Here is a 17,062-nt window from a genome sequence, read left to right as displayed (position 1 = left end):
TAGGAGTTCATCTTGTCCACCTCTTTCCCAGATCTATGACACACTTGCACAGTACATGGACGTTGTCTTTCTGTGCAAGCACAGAACCTCTGGGTACCCAGTGAGGGGAAAGGGACAGACAACTGGAAACAAAAGCAAGTGACAACCTGCTGTCTGCATGCAAGTTGTGTGTGCAGGGGCAATTGTCCTACTTCTCTCTCTTCGAAGTCATGCAGAGTACCCCATAGCTTCTCTCTCTGCATTCATTGCCTCCTTCCACTGCCTGTGATGTGGGTTGAGTTATCTGGGAATTAAGTGGTATTTTACACAATACTTGCAGGACAGTAATTCCCAGGACATTACAGGGAACTGGTGGATATACTGCTAAAATGGGGAATGAACTTTTAGTGAGGAACATTTTAGTTTTGGTCAACACACCAGAACAATTAGTTTCTGTTGATCATTATGTCCCTACCCTCAGCTGTGGCAGGGATAATTCACACCACTCCTTTCAGTGTGCTGGCAGGAATCTCTTCCCATGGTAGAACCACTGAGTCAACTCACCTGTAAAATTATGGGATCTCAGGAGAAATAATCACAGTTGGTAAGGTGTCAGTGTTTGTGGGCTTGATTCACCACTGAGAAAAATGCATGGGAACAGATCAAGATGCCTCATTTGCTCAGTCCCAGTAGAGCCCATGCTCATAGCCCCACCCCATGGGGATCTTGTTACTGGCTCTTGGCCACCTTTCCTCCCCCAGCCCCCCAGTGATAGACTGCTGCCATCCACCCCCAGGGATGCTGGCATAGGAGGCTGCAGAGCTGCTTTGCTGACCAGGGGTCTGTCTCTAGCTTGTGGCTTTGTGCTGCCAGGGCCATCTTTGGTTGTTTTTAATTGACCTTGTATTTGCTCTGCTCATGTGGGAGCCAGGTTGGTGGAAATCTCTAGTCTTGTAACTCAGCTGGTCTCTGTAGCAGGCAGCAGCACTACTTCATGCCATAGATACGTGTGTCTGTACCCCTTTTGTCATCTTTCTCCTTTGGCTGGTATTTCACTGTGATGGATGGTTTCTTGGGGGGGAGATGTCAGGGAGAAATGTCAGACAGCATCCTAAATCACCAGTGCTGCACACTCCTCTGCATGTTTTTCAAGTTAAAAATGGCTTTGCTAAAGGCATACTTCTCCAGGGACTGCTGCTAATAATCTATTTTAAAAGGAAGAAATAAGTTTGAATGTTTTGAAGTCACACTTCAGTTTCACCTCTCTTTTACCAAATGCCAGGTAGTTCTGTGGTTTTGTTCTTCCAAAGTATGAACAATGCAAGCAGTTGCATTGTCGACTGATCTTACCTCGACAGACAAAATAGTTGAGATCTTCTGCAGGGTTTTAATGCTGCTGCTCTCCTTACCAGGTCTGAGCCAACATAACAGATGTGGGTAGAGAACAGAGGAGCAGAGGCTTGAGATTTTAACTAATTCACATTGTCCTCCACCTGTCCTCCAGCCAATTCTATGATATAGATTACATCTAATTTTGTTTAAATGTCTTTTTCTTAATTCTCATTCTGTGCAGCTTTGCAAATGGAATCCAATTGCTGGGTCTTTTCCCACAACTCAGTTGACTTGCATAAACTTTAGAAATAAAGAATGTGACCTTGTGAGTGACTTTGCTTCCCTAAACCCAGAATAGAAACATACTAGAGCACCACTGCGTGTTGCTATACATGCATATGTTGTATTTATTTTAGCTTGGAAAAGAGGAGCAAGTTCCAGAGAAGAGCTCACCTTCAGCTAATAAACAAGGAAAAGAATCTGGAGAAATCCTGGAAAACACAAGACAAGAAAAGGTTGGTGACATGTTGTTGGTGCAGCTTCCACAACAAAATGAGTGAAAACACAGGTTTGGTAGCACATTCTCCCCACTGAATTATTAAACCTCCATGAAAGGCATGTAAAAGGGTTGTAGAAGGGGGCTGTCTAAATTAACTTGCCTTATCTTGACCTCTGTTTTAAGGGATAGCTTTTCCTGAAGTCTCCAGAACTCTTTTTTTAGTTGCTCTTTGCCCATGTACATTGCTTCACATGCATAGCTCTTGGCACTGGGAACTGCAGGTAACATATGCCCAAGTGAAGGGCGGAACTTTGTGACACATGCCCCGGAATAGGAGATGTGGTCAGTTAGTGGAGAAGGAGGGGACGAATGGTGACAACTTTGGCCTTAGATGAACTATAGAGAGTAGCCTCTTCTGATTGTTTCTGGTTTTAATTAAAAATGTCTTTACAGCACCCCTGCTGCAGCATCACAGTCAGGGACAGCAATGTCCTTGGAATTCCTCCAGCTTCATATCTGTAGGGTCATGGGTTGATAGTCAGATATGGAAGCTATTGATATCTCTTGCTGTGGAAAACTGATCTCCTGGCAAGAACAGTGTCAACTCCTGGAGTTTTCGTGCTGTTTTAGGATTCTAGGAGGGGAAGTGTGGGAATGGTCAAATAGGAGGAGAATACAGATTATTAATAGGTTATATGTGCACAATGAGTCTGGGAGTGGAAATCTAAGCTACGAATGTGTCTTAAAAGTAACATTTACCATCTGATTCTAGTACTTCTGAGGCCAAATATCAGTGTCTGAGTCCTGTTAACTGCATGTATGAGGTATTTCAGGTTATGTACCTTGGAGCGTAACTGTAAACCTGAGTTTTCTTAAGGTCTAGCCCAATTTCTATGAACACAGTCCCTGGCAGAAGGCTCTTGCTGGTGGAAGGAAATGACTGCGGAAGGTAGCCATGTTTCCTGAGTCACAACAGGAATTTAAAGGAAAAAGTGAAAGCCACAGTGGCTAGATTGGGGTTCATTATATTCTCATTGTGCTGCCTGTTTCTTGCCACCCTCAGATGGAGGTAGTGGAAGTGGTAGTTCATCACCTTGGGGATCACACAGTAGTATCAGTTGCATAATAAAGTAGAACAGGTTGCACCTTGTTCTACTGCTTACAGAAAAGTGAGAAGTAGGAGGCTGGAGAGGCTATAATCCCCAAGGCAGCTACAGAATCTCCACGAAGTGAGGTTTATGTGATAATTTAAAAGAGATTGCTTGTCCTTGTGCATAAGGCTTAGAAGCACAACACCAAGACATATCGGTCTTTGAAACTAAAATGCAAGAGGGGTTAGGCACGGCCAGGTCCAAGTTCTTCCTGGCTACTGATGTTCACAGTCTGATGGTGATGATACCTGTAATCACTGATCTCTTAACTGTTTTATGTCTTTGTGACAGGATCGAGATTGGGAGAGTGAAAGTGAGGTAGAAGGTGAGACCTGGTATCCTACTAACATGGAGGAATTAGTGACAGTGGATGAAGTGGGAGAAGATGATTTAATTATGGAGCCTGATATAACTGAGCTTGAAGAAATAGTGCCGGTTGATCAGAAAAGTAAAACTGCTTCAGAGATGTGTCCCTGTATGTCAACCATGTTAGAACTGAAAAACGATCACAGCCACCTAACCAGGAGTGAAGACAAATTTGCCCATAAAGCTTTAGAAGCAAACTTTAGATCGGCAAAGGGCAGTGTGGCTTCCAGCGGCTGCCAGGATGATGATGAGGATGATGAGAATGATGATGCTGTAACAGAAGCATCAAGCCTAAATCTGGACCCTGAGCAGAAGCCAGAGGAATTGCAGGAAGACCAATCTGCTAAGGAGTCTGATCCCCAGCAGAAGGAAGGAAAAATTGATAAGAGCTCTGACACTCGTTTAGAGCCCGAAGATCACGATATACCTTCTGTTCATCTGAAAGAAGAGACTCTCCAGCTCCCTGGTACATTTATAGATGATTACAAACAGATGGGATCACAAGGAGCTGAGAGCAGAGAAGTTATGGAAATGCTTGTTAAAAACGCTAGCGAAGAAACAAGACACGGAAGCCAAGAGTGTCCAGAGGCCAAGGGTAAATACTGTTTCTTTCTCTTTAGCCCACAGAGAGCCTTGCATGTTTTCTCTGACAGTAGACTAAAATTTATTGCTAACAAGAATAAATGTTGCTAATAGTATCAAGACTTGTCCTTGGAGCAGATCAGTAAAAGAACCCCAGTGCCTTTCGCCAAGCTAAACCATTAGAGCCTTTTAGCTGAATAGTGTAAAGGAAATATGATAAGCAGCTTGCAAGCTTTCTGAAAGGCATAAGTTGCTATAATTGTCATGTCAAGGTTCACATGAGTTTAGCTGGACTCTTTCAGTGCCCTGCTAAATTTACTTTGAATTGTCAATGAAATGAGTGACAGTCTCTGAAGGTCAACAGAAAAGTATCTGTAATGTCTGGCTGGCTCCTGGACAAGGTGGGTATTCTTACACACTGTACTGAAGCATTACTAACATGGAAATCATCTGCAGATTGTTACTTCTTAGTCACTGTTCACGCAAATACATGCCTTTTGGTAGGAATTGCCTGATCATCTGTTATCTACCGCATGCTGCCTTCAATATAACTGATAGGACATGCTGTGAGATAATGCCAATAAATGTAATCATAGCTGCCTATTAATATGTTAGCTGTCAGGGAAAAAAAAGGATCTTGAATGTCTGAAAGTGAGTTCAGTTCCTCATCACACTTGCAAATGAAACTTGAGAGAATGGGCTGTGTATAATGAGGCGAAGTGGAAAACAGCATAGACCATGTTGGCCAGGAATGCTCTTTCTTGTTGCTACCAGAGCCCAAGTGATGGAAAAGAGGTTGTGAACAGAAGCTGCTGGAAGATTTCTGAGGGGAAAATGCAGCAACATTTAATGTGAATGTCTGATTTTGAACTAACTTCTTCCCTCAGGACAGATTTGAAATGTCCTCAGTTTTCAATACTTACCTGTTTGTCCTGAACACACCAGGCTTTGTATATTTGCAGATAACACTGCTGTGCAAACCCCCTGGGACCGGGAATGGCAAGGTTGGCTCCCCTGGGCAGCCAGCTGATGAAAGAGCTGGGTATCCCAAGAGTATAGTTACTTCCGTGTTTTCAGGATCTCACCTTCCAGCTTGCCAGCAGTGAGCCTGAAAACTCCAGGGCAGCTTGTGTTTCCCAGGTTTCTACCATGGACTTGATATCTGGGATCTGCAGTGCAAGGCTTTAGGTTCTCTGCAAATGTAGCTGTCAGCTGAGAAGCCCAGAAATCAGCTTCAATGGGACTTAAGTTGCCACAAAGGCCCTGGGTGTCTCAAGAGCTAGCTGAAGCTTGCGGGTTTTCCCAGGATCTCTGCTACAGATTTGGGAACCAGGAATGGGCTTAAAGTTAACTGGAAAGCCAACCAGCCAGGAGTTGGGATTATTGTCTGTTAAATTGTGTAAGAGACGTATTTAAAACAATGAAGAAAAAGTTCATTCTCATAGCCAGAAATTGCAGATCTTTGAACTACAGACTTGAAAGGCAGGAAGGATTTGGTTTGGGCAAAAATGTATTTGTTTTATGAGAAAATATATCTCTTATCTAGGTGAACTTTGCAATGCAATAGAAGCTTTGTCAGGGTAAGGGAACCAGTTCTTTGATGTAAGAACTGAAGAATAAGAATCAAACCAGTTTATCTGTAATCCTGTTCTGTGATAACAAATTCCTCTTTTTTTTTTAATAAAAGCAACTCACATGTTGGTAAGGGAGAATACCTGTTCTTTTGACTGGCTTTATTTACCTCAGCAAAGCAAACCACTGTTTTCCACAACTTGAATCTCCTGCCTATGTCTGTTAATGTCAGTAAGCAGGGACCAACCAGCCCATCCCAAGTGGCCAAGAGCCATAAGGCAGAAACTACCCCTTGGAGAGCTGAGGATGGGAGAAGAGTGGCTCCAGGGAGCTGATGATAATGATGCTGCAGGGTTCCCACAAGAGGAAGGTTTTCTGTGCCCACACAGCTCCTTAGGCAGTTTGGGAATTAGTTCTGAGCAGGTCCTGGTGGCCCTCTTTTCTCCATGTTAGTGCAGCTCCATCACTGGTCATGCAGTACCATCTGTGGTTATGGAGCTGTGGTCAGACCATGCTTGGGCCAGTATAACGTTATAGATCTGTGTAGAGATTAAAATGTGAAAAGAAAGAACATAATAAATGTGAAACTAGAAACAGAAGAATGGTTTGCTTGGAGAAACAGGGCTGCCCCCCCAGTCTAGTACAGGTGTTGGAGCTGCACTGAGCAAGGCTCTGATTTGTACAGAAAAGCATTTTTTCCAGATTCGACTGCATTTATAGATCCACCCAGCATTTCCAAGAAGTTTACAAATGCCTCTTTAAGCTAATAAACTGTTTTCATTCAATACATTTATTCATTTGTTAAGCAAATTCTAGGTACCTGGAAATGAGATCTCTGGAATACCCGGAGGTAGAGTCTAAAAGAAGGCACCCTCCACCAGGCTGGGAACAAGAGGATGTCTTCACCGAACTCAGCATTCCACTGGGTACGTTTGGACACCCGGCCCGCGCTCAGACAGCAAAGCTGCCCACTGCAATACCTACAGCTTCAACAAGATGTCACTTTAAGGCTACTTGCTAGTCATTTTTCAGAACAGATGTGAGAGAAGTGAAGGAACAGGGTTTATGACAGAAGGGTAGCTGTTGAAAGAAACAGGCTTTTGATTATAGATCATTGCTAATTTCATTCCAGATGAATGGCAGATGATAGCTGTTAATGTTGCTGATGAGATGAAGTAAGTTCCCTTGGACTATAGATGAATTCCATATGAAAAATACTTAGTAATTTAAAAGTCTTTGTTCTAAAACTATTGCTTATACTTTCAGTATAAGCAAAAGTATTAGTTTTACTGTGTAAGCACTGATCATGAGTAAAACACCCATAGGAAGTATTAAACCACAACAACATCCTAAAGAGCAATCTGTGTAACTTTAGTGTGAATTTACTTCTAAGTACTATTGCTATTCTAGCCCTTGAGGTTACACAGTGAAGTTTCCAGTCAATATTGTTCTCAAGAAGGTACATTTTTTAATATGTGTAATACATAAGAGAGAAGTGGAAGGTGTATTTGCAATGCACAGTTAAATGCAGCTCAGTATTGCGAAACTAGGGAAATCAGAGAAGTGAATCCAAGATTCAGCCTTCATATCTATGTCATTTAACTAAACAGTGACTTCTTTTCTTAGAAAGCAAGTTTATTGTGTAGGGGAAGGGTTTCAACTGACATCTTAATGTAATTCAGAATTTCTCAATAGGTGTGGAATTTGTGGTGCCTAGAACTGGGTTTTACTGCAAGCTCTGTGGGCTCTTCTACACAAATGAAGAGACAGCAAAGACAAGTCACTGCAGAAGTACCGTTCACTACAAAAATCTTCAGGTAAAAGCACACTTGTGGATTGTGCGTAAGATAGGTGATGCTACAAAAAATTGGGGTTTATTCTGTGGGTAGAATTCAGATGAAGGGGAATTCAGAGAAGCCAAACTTTTCAGTAGTTCCAACGTTAGCACACCAACTTCTCACTCTTATATCCTTGAAATTAACTTCTGGATCATAAATAAAATAGGGCCAGGTGATAATTTGATCTTCTCACCTTGTCACTAGCACAGCATGAAACTCAGATCTTTAATTCTCTGCTCTTGATGGTCCCAGACGTTTCTATCACTGGGAGTGAGCCCACCAGTAGCCTTTCTTATTTCTTAATTTCGGGAGCATTAAACATGCCATTTGCTGAATAATGTTGCCAGGCTTATTTTTGCATCAGCAGGGATTTGTGCAGCATGTTTCAGCATGCAGAACTTTGTGACGCACAGGCTCTCCCAAGCATTTCCTGTGACCCACTGAAATCACCTCCCTCTGCTGCACAACAGCTCGCAAAACACTACTGCTGAATAATTTCTATAAGGATATGCAGAAGCATGTCATTACTTGTATGGATTCCATAAGAATACACTGTAAGCATATCAGCACTTGATAAGAGCACACAGAGATCACGGGTGCTTGTAGTTCAATCAGAAGACCCCACCTTTATCACTTTTCTGTTGATAATATCAGCCATGATAGCATGAACATTAACTGCTCTGTGCTGAGGTCTCAGAGGAGGTAGCCTTGCTTCTCATATCCTGGAGTGCAGGGTGTGTACACTGCAGAAGACGTTTTTGCTGGCATTGCATACTCTTAGCAAAAGCCATGGAAGAGAAAACCAAAGCTCTCCTTCTTTCTCTGATCCTTCCCTCTGGCCACAGTAAATGCTGAAACGCTGTTTCTTGTCAAGGAATAGCTATGTTCCTCGCTAGCTGGTAGGCATTGGCTTTTCCAGTGACACTCAGAGTCAAGTAATTTCTCTGGGAGAATTTTCTTCCTGGCTTTCCTGAAGGTACGTAACTTTGATCACACAAAGGCTTTCAAAGACTGTGCCTGCAGAGTTGCTGTGCTTGCTCATAATGGATCCTCCAAATGTAAGCTTGAAAAACAGGTGCCCAGTTTGCATGCCTTTTTGGTTTCACACATTAAAATCCAGAGGGATCCATCAGAGGTGGCACCGCTCAGCACAGGCTGCGTATCCTATGCAAGTCTGTTCCAAAGAAACTTGTGCTAATGCAAAGATTGCAGCTCCAGCCCCTGCCCCTGGCAACTGGTCCCATGGAAAGAAGAGGGATTTTGTTAAAGTCATAGAAAAAAAGGTCTAACCAAAACTGAATCAGTGTGAGAAAAAATCCTCTTTTTCTCCCCATTAAGACATTCCTCATAAGTGCTATGATAGCTCTATAACCCTGACTTGAAGTAGAAGAAAAAAGACCACAAAAGCTGTTAAAATTAAATCTGTCAAATATGGCAATGAAAACAGACTGTTCTGTTGAACTGTCCTCCTTACCTTACCAAATGGAGGAAGTGTCTTGTCCAGCTTTTGCCCACTCAGGTGGAAACTCAGCAAATTTGAAGTAATTGTTCTGTATTACTAGAACTCTTTTTATTTGTAATAATGCTTATTTATGCACTCTGCAAGAAATATCAGTCTTCTGTGATGATTTAATGAGTGTATCCACCAACGTAAGAACTGTGGACTCTTGCTATATGTGAAGCTATGACACTGCTGCTGCAGACTCTCTGTTGCCTTGCCTACATGACAAATGCCAATGTCCAGTGACAGTGACATTGTCTCAGACACTGTCATGGCCAGGAATCTTTTAGAGTTGGTTTGCTATTTGTCATCATTTGCTCTTTTCATGTGGTCCTCTTGGAGCCACATCCAAAATATATGTTCAATGTTTGGGTTTGAATGCAAAACCAGACAGTTTTTTTACCAGTTTTCTTCCAAAAGCCTTGCTTATATGATAGTGATTTTGTCTTTGAAGTCAAACAGTCAACTTCATCAGAGTCTGGTGCCCCTTTCAGCAGTCACTGAAAAAACCTCAATTGTTTCTTTGTCAGCCTTGCAGACTTCTTTAATTTTCCCTTCTCTTCAGCTTAACAGATGAATTCCCCAGGTGGTATTTGTATGTACAGATCCACTGCATTCTCAATGTCAAAAAAAATCCATCACTTGGCCATCTCTTCCCCCACTACCACAAAAAGCAGTCAGATTCATCTGGTGTAAGCTACCTTGGCAACTCAGTGCAACACTTTATTGGGTTTTCCACTGGCTTTATGCACTATTCATCAAAACTTGTATTTAAATGAAAAAAATAGTTTTCCTTGATTGTCATTTTTCTATAAATGAATCTGAATGTCTGGTCTGTGAACTTCAAGACTGGTGTTTGTGGTACTCATGATAAAGGTCAGCTAAAGGTGGTGAATAAACCTCAGTCTTATTTTGATGGGTAATCATTAAAAACCAAAAATGCATGGCTTATCTGATCCAATGACAAGCATTAGTGATTTATTACAGTTTATGGTGTACAGATCACTTTTCCCAGCCTCCGTGGACCCTGTATCTCTGTATACTACTGTAGCATTTACTCTGGCTTTCTGCCACACGGAGTTTTGTACCTGGAGATAAAGACATGTGGGACTTGTGTGATTTCCACAGCCAAATCTCTATATTCAGAGTATATTCTACATACTCTATATTCAGTCATCATTTGTCACAGGTATGCCCATTCATTAGCATTATTGAGTCCCTTTCAGGTGTACCTTTTACATCAGAAACTTGTATTTGCATGAGACAACCTGGCAGTCCTAACACAGCCCTTAGTTTTTCTACATCCATTTCTCATCTCACCTCTTCTCTATGGATGCCAAAGAGCAAACTGTACTCTGGGGGAATCCTGCAAGTAGATAGATTTTTGAAGTGAGATGGCCTTTTCAAAACAAATCAGAATGAATACTCAGCTAGAAAGGAGAGATTAATGATCCTAATAATGTGCACATCAGTTTTTCTTGCATGTGGTATAAGTCATGAATAGGAACATCTCTCCATTATTATGTGGGAATTTCCCGTGTGAGTCTCTACACTAGCTGCTGCTGAAGAAGCTTCTTTCCATCCAATTCTAGGTTTGTTGACCTTGAATAAATATTTTGAGCACCACTTTCAGACCCGCACCAGTTTATCACCCATTTTGTGTGCAGCTCTGCCAACTAAGAGCACTGCCAAAAGGCTGAAAGCCTCACTGGCCATGTCTGTGTTTTCAAATAACACTGGGTACTTAACGTTCTGAAAGGCTTTATCTTAGAGAAACACAATAAATGTAAATACTCTATGTATGCTGCTAAATTGTGTTGATTATTACTGAGTTTGATTATTCCCTTAAAAGAAATGTTCTGGAGGAAAAGGTGTATCTCTGAACTGGACATTCTGAAAATGTAATGTATGTGCTTTAAATTATGATTCAGGAACTGCATCTATTTTCTGACACACTGGTCTTATAGTAGCATAACTCAGTTGTCTCAGTGGAGTTAGTTACTCTACATGGGAGTAGAGCATTTGTAAGGAGAAAAAATGAGGTCTAGTTACACAGATTGATGTGGAATCACGGCGCTCCTTGTTCTGTCACCAGTTCCCTTCATGACACAGAGTAAATCACTGAACTTCTCAGACTCTCCATGTATTCAAGTAGTTTGTCCGACACAGGTATACTTTCTGGCTTGAACTTTCACCAAAAATGTGGCTTCTATGTGCTTTCTTCCCTTTTGAGATGCTGGGAGAATGTGAGATGCATTCAACGTGTTGAGTGCTTTCAGTTTTTGTAACGATGCTTTGGTTTTGATGTGATTGCAGAAGTATCTCTCCCAGCTTGCAGAAGAGAGCCTGAAAATGAAGGAAGAAGGCAGCCTTCTGCCTCAGGATGACACTGGCATTGTTCCTCACTTTGCAAAGAAAAAACTGTGATGTGGATGAACTGGAAGAGCCATAAATGAGTGAATGCTGATACTTTATTTTTTTTTATTTCTATGATATAACCGTCAATTTGCACTGTACAGAGGAGGGGAAATAAAGAGCATGGAACATGCATCTATGCCCAGAGTGCCATTAAAAACCAAAATGCCTGAAACTGTTTCCCACGGTGAAGCAATGCTGGCATATCTGTAAGAAGTGGAGCAATTCTTTCTCACACTCTGTGTGCTGGGAGTGGTTTCCTAGATTAAATCAGAATTCTCAGGGATTCTTGAAGTTTTAATTCTGATGTGACACATCAGGTCAGGCAGAGTATTTAGAAGCACTCAGCATCCTCCAGTGGACGCTGGAAGGAAAGGAGATGTGACTATAAATAGGCTTTAATGTTGCTTAAAATATCTTCAGCCATTTCACTCATTGCCCCAGTGAGAAGTAGGATTTGCATAGGACATCTAAAGCCATTGTGCTAATACTAGTCAGTAGATGGCAGAACATAAACCCCATCAGCATCCACCTCCATGTGTCTTAGAGCTTGGTGAATTGATGAAATGTTTGTGTTGTTAAGCACTGTGTTGTGCGAATACCAAGGGAGCCAGGGACCTCATAGCCTGAGCCCAGCACGGCGAGAGCAATTTGAATGTGCTGACAGCTGACCTGCTCTGCTCTTCAGCATTGTCCGTGGTGCGATCAGGATGTTCTCCAGGTACCGCTGTGTTTGAAACGCTTCTTTTTGATAACTCTAAAGGGTGCCAACTTTGAGTCTTACAGACTTGAAACTCTCACGAGAGGCTTTTTAAATGTTCGGACCATGTCTCTTTTAGACATTTTACTCAAGATCCTTGCTTTTGGGGTCTTCTTGTTTTCTTTCAAGCTTGCTTTTCCTTGGCTTGGCAGTGCTGAATTTTCCTGGTTTTCATGGAAAGATGCCAGATTTTTAGTATTGTTTTTGTACTTTATTTCCCTGAATTTTTTAAGGTGAATACAACAACTGATGGCTCACAGAGTGCTGCACTGAGAACACAGGATGCACCAGCAGCTCTGGCATTATTATAAGCTATTGTTTCTGCACAGTTGTTGCTTAGTATTTTGCAGAGTCCCTTTGAAATTCACCGTACAAGTTTCTGGTTCATTTCAATAGGGCTTTGTGTAGTAAAGTGAATACGTATGCAAACCACTGCCAGAATTGATTCTGGAGTTATGCTTTTATAAAGTGCCACACACAGTCTGGACAGATGGGGATTTGCAGATGTATTTCCACTCTTTGCCTGACGCTGGTATCTATCACAGTATGTTCTGTAAAAACTGCTGGTGCTGGATGTCCTGTGTAGATGTTGTGCAGAGGAACTAGTTTCCCAGAAGGGGAAGCCATCCCTAAGAATGACATGGATGTTGCAAAATACTGCAGATTGGCTAAAGTGCCCAAACTGCTTCCACCAAAGTATTCCTTCCATTATGTCTTGTGCCAGCAGCCATGCTCGTTCTCTGAAGTACCCTGTAGTGTGTCTCAGAGGTGCCTGGTGGTGTTGCCTGAAGCCCTGTTCCATTTCATGGCCTGTGCCTTCCACTCCTTTTTACCAGAGGTGGGTTCAGATTTCATATTTAGAATTCCTGCTCCTTGCAAGTTCAGTGATTCTTTGCATCCCAGATTCAGATATGGCCTATCCAAAAGACAAGGGGAAATTAAAAACATTACAGCCTAAATCCTCCTTTGTCCAGACTTAAAGTATGTCAAGACTTGGGTCCATCTGTCATTTAAAACAGCTTTTTTGTGTGTGTGTTTTTCTCCATGGGGAAGAAAAAATAGTAATATTGCAAACCAGGTATTTCTGACTTCATGGGTTGGGTTTTCCTTGACTGTTTGTTTTTCACATTGCAGTGAAATTTGAGCATAGGGCTGTTAAGGCAGGAGCTTGTATTGCAAGCTGTGAGATTACGAAAATGGCAGTAAAGATTGTGCAACTGTCCTCTAAAGCACAGCTCTCAAGCTGGTCATGTATTGCCTGAATATGAAGTTCCCTTCATGCCCTTCAGCACAAACTGAGCACAACGGGAGGAAATCACTACAAATGCAAGCATCACATCTTTGAAGCTAACCCTGCTATCAAACTGGGGCTCTCACCGGCCTAATGGGAGCTTGTTAGACCATGTGGTTAAGCTTAATTGGATGTGAGACACAGCTGACTGTATATCAAAGTCATATGCCTCCAGCAACTTTATCCCCAGGTAACCTCAAATGAGAAAAGTATCACTGTTATTATTCTTTATTTGTATTGCAGGAGAAGCTACAGGTCCACTGCCTTTATTATAGGCACGGCACAAATCCACAATAAAGACTTTCCCAGGCCAGAGAGCTTTAAATCAGACTTTCTGAAAACAGACAACAGGTGGATACAGGCAGGCAGGGAAAGCAGTAGGTAACCATGAGATCTTGACTGGCAGCAGAGGAATAATTAACATAAGTGTTTACCCAGGGGCTCATTTTTGGATGTGCAGGAGATGATTCAAAATCCTTTCCCCCTCTTCTGGTTCTGAACAGGGTTCGCTCCCATTATTCACAGCTTGCATATTTAACCTCCTGGGGTTTTTTTTGCCTGGCCAGTTGCATTAGACACACAAAATCCCTTCCTGAGAGAGTGGGCTTTGGTATCCCTCAGTCTCCAGTTGCTTAAGTTTTGGTCTTCATCCAGGGCTCCAAAAGCTGAAGCAGGAGCTGTCCTGGCTCCAGATACCTTGTTTGGGTCATGGGTACAGGCCCTTGCTTGCCACTGAGGAAGGAGGAGGCTCCAGATGGCATCTCTGCCCTATATAGTTTCCTCTTCTGGAGGTAGATGACTCAGGTGAGTGATGCAGGTGCAGTGCCCTGCCCCACAGACATGATCAGACCCAGATGTTGGTAGAGGTGGTTTGGACACCCCATTCTTTGGGCTCTGCCCTGACACAACAGCAATCTGCAAAATCCTGGGTATGGCCAAACAGGCAATTTCCCTTCTGAAAAGTTCCTTTCTCCCCCTAAAACTCAGCCTTTAAAAGCAGTTAAAAGCAATACCAAGTCTCAACCAGCTCCTAATGACCCCTCTGGTTTTCAGCCTGATGCACTTTGAGGACTCAGAGTAATCTCCTTCCCTGTCCGACAGGTCCATCATGCAATGCTGACAGGCACTCAGCTCCTCAACTTCTCTCTACTACCTGTTCTGCTGAGGAAGGCCGCTGTAGGCAGCAGTTACCTTTCTCAGCTTGTGTAAAAATGTGTTGTTTCTTTTGGTTTATTATATTAAAAATATTGACTTTTTTTTCTAGTTGGCATAATTCATCATCACTATAATCCACGCTGTTTATTAATACATATATATATATATATATAGCACAAAGCAGGCTCAGGCCTAGCCAAACAGATATTGATCTTTAACAAGGAGCTTCCTTAATATACACAAACCATTTCAACACATCTCAACCAAAGATTGCACTTTTTTAATAGGTACTATGATTTTCATTTTCGTGAAACCTATATTGATCTCAAAGAGTCTTTAATGTCAATCTGCAACTTACTTTCTTTGAAGTAAAAAATGAAAGAATTAAACATTTGCCCCATAAGATAAGACAAAGTTTTATATTGGCTTTAACACTAAATTAGTGTTGGGCTGGTTGCATTCAGGGTTTTTCTATTCTCTAAGGATTAAGGCTGTGATTTGTCGAATTATACTTGAACTGGACCAGATGTACTATTTATTGAGCTTATATAATCTTGTTAATTTAAGTTTTGGCTTGTAAACAGTTGGAATTTGTTAGTACTTGTTTAATGATGTAGGAACTGTCACCAATATTAACTGATCTGTGTAACTGATTGCAAAGTGTTTCAATTTGTGTTTCTTAAAAAGAAGGATTTTAATAAAGAGAATTATAAAGCATATACATTGGTGGGCAGTCGTCCCAGCAGCAACATGCTTCCAGCATCCCAGGGGACCTATTAAAAACCAAAATTAATGAAAAATGGAGGGTAAAAAGGAGGGAGGAAGACAGAATGTTTGCTTTTAAATGTGACTTGTAGAAGTTGTGATTCTGACCAGGGAGCTCCTCCTGTACAGACTGCAAGTGGTTGCCATCGCCTGGTGCTGATGCTGAACACATCTCAGCAGTTCATTCTGTAATTGTTATTAATGGCTATTACCCACTCCTGTCTCTCTAGATATGCCCTCTCTTCCCTTTTCATTTCTAAATGAACTGGCCAAGCTGCCTGTTCTTGAAAACAGGGAGGAGGAGGTGAGCTTTCTTTTCTCATTCTCCATCCACGTTGTCTTCTCATCCCTCTGAACACACCATATAAACTCATCCCCAGCCAAGCACCTTCTCCACCTCATCTCAAGCTAAGTGCCCCGTCTGCCCATTTACCCTGTTTCCCTTGTGCTCTCCCTCTGCCTTTGCTGATTTTATCTCTTTTTAGCAGACTGTCCTCCCCGGTTCCACAAGGACCTTTCCCACTCTCTGGCTTTCTGCCTGGCTCACCTCCATCACCAGCAACCAGAGCTCCTGGAAGGAAATACTCAGCCTCAGTCAGGGTGACGTAAAGACATGCTTATACTAAATATTTAAAGAATGCAATGAGGACAAAAGCCAAGGGGAAACTCCACCACCAGCTTTGATGAATTCCTTCAGTGGAAAACACTGGGAGAACTGTGACAAGGCAATGTCCAGTTCAGTGCAAGGCAAGGCAAGGCGTGGGGCACTATCAAAGCATGAGTATGCCTTCCACCAAGTGCTAAGGGAAGGAAATGAGTCTGTCTGCCTCACTGGATGGGCAGGGTAATGGATCATGGGCAAAAAGATTGGCATTCAGGTTTTCTGACTCTGCAGTTCACTAAAACAGTGCTTTAATTGTCTTTTAAGTAGCCATTTTGTATCTGAAGCACACATGTAATGTATTTTAACCACAAATGGTTTCAGTTCTTCTGTCCTGAATGCACTGAAACCTTTGTACATGGGATTTTAATACCATCTCCTCACAGCTGTGAATCTCTCTAGAAATCAGGCAAATCAATTTTGTAAGCATTAACTTGGCATCACATACCCGTAATAAAAAGTAAATCCAAACTGTGGTGTTCAAAGCACAATGAATTTCCAGTCCAGATTTTGTCACACTGAATTTTCTTGGTGGAAATGAGAACTCAGGTGTGAAAGACTTCACAAATGAACACCATCTTGCACCCAAATATCAGCTTGGCCTTTAGACACAAGGCTGTGACCAGTGTCACTTGGACAGCCAAGCTGTAGCCCAGCCTCCTGCCTGACCCATATCGCAGGCTGGGTCAATCCTGTCTGAAAACAGCCCTCCTTGGGGAGCAGGGCTGTGCAGGGAGCTGGGGACAATCCTGCCTGCTCTGGATGAGGCCACTGTGGGCTCGGCCATGGACACTCTGCCCTGATGCAAGCAGGGCCAGGCTGATGGGCAGCTTGCTGCACACAGCAGTCACCAGCATGGCATGAAGCAGCCTTCCTCTGCCTGCTCCGCAGCACTGATACAGCCCAGGACTCTGCTGTGTTTGTGCAGGTGACAGCGAGGGCAGCCCCAGAGAACAGGTTTGCCTTTGCTTACTGTTCTCTGCCAATCTCTGCTTATCTGTGTCAATACGTTGAGCACTTCCTGCATGCTTGGCTTGCCTGACGCAATGCTTGAAGCCATGGGAGTATGCAGTATGTATTTACGGAGGAGAAGTTCCCCCTGTTACGAAGAAGAGGGGGATTGGACAAGGACTAGGGATTCTCCCTGTAACATCTTAGTGGAACTGGGTAAAACAGTGCAGTGGTAAAACCGATC

At 42.5% G+C, this 17,062-nt stretch overlaps 1 protein-coding gene across 1 annotated transcript in view; it reads left to right on the top strand.

The window, feature by feature from the left end:
- RBM20 (RNA binding motif protein 20) overlaps positions 1 to 11,247 on the top strand; it is a gene marked incomplete at both ends in the record, with an annotated part of 101,895 nt that extends 90,648 nt beyond the window's left edge. The window contains 5 exons of the mRNA XM_080621030.1: positions 1,728 to 1,826; positions 3,253 to 3,922; positions 6,288 to 6,407; positions 7,177 to 7,298; positions 11,137 to 11,247. Coding sequence (XP_080477156.1) covers positions 1,728 to 1,826; positions 3,253 to 3,922; positions 6,288 to 6,407; positions 7,177 to 7,298; positions 11,137 to 11,247 — 1,122 coding nt within the window. The remainder of the gene's footprint in view (positions 1 to 1,727; positions 1,827 to 3,252; positions 3,923 to 6,287; positions 6,408 to 7,176; positions 7,299 to 11,136) is intronic.
- Positions 11,248 to 17,062: the final 5,815 nt, after the last annotated feature.

This window comes from Psittacula echo (assembly GCF_963264785.1).
Source record: "Psittacula echo genome assembly, chromosome: 6".
NCBI classification, from domain to species: domain Eukaryota; kingdom Metazoa; phylum Chordata; class Aves; order Psittaciformes; family Psittacidae; genus Psittacula; species Psittacula echo.
This window is presented reverse-complemented; position numbering and strand designations above follow the sequence as displayed.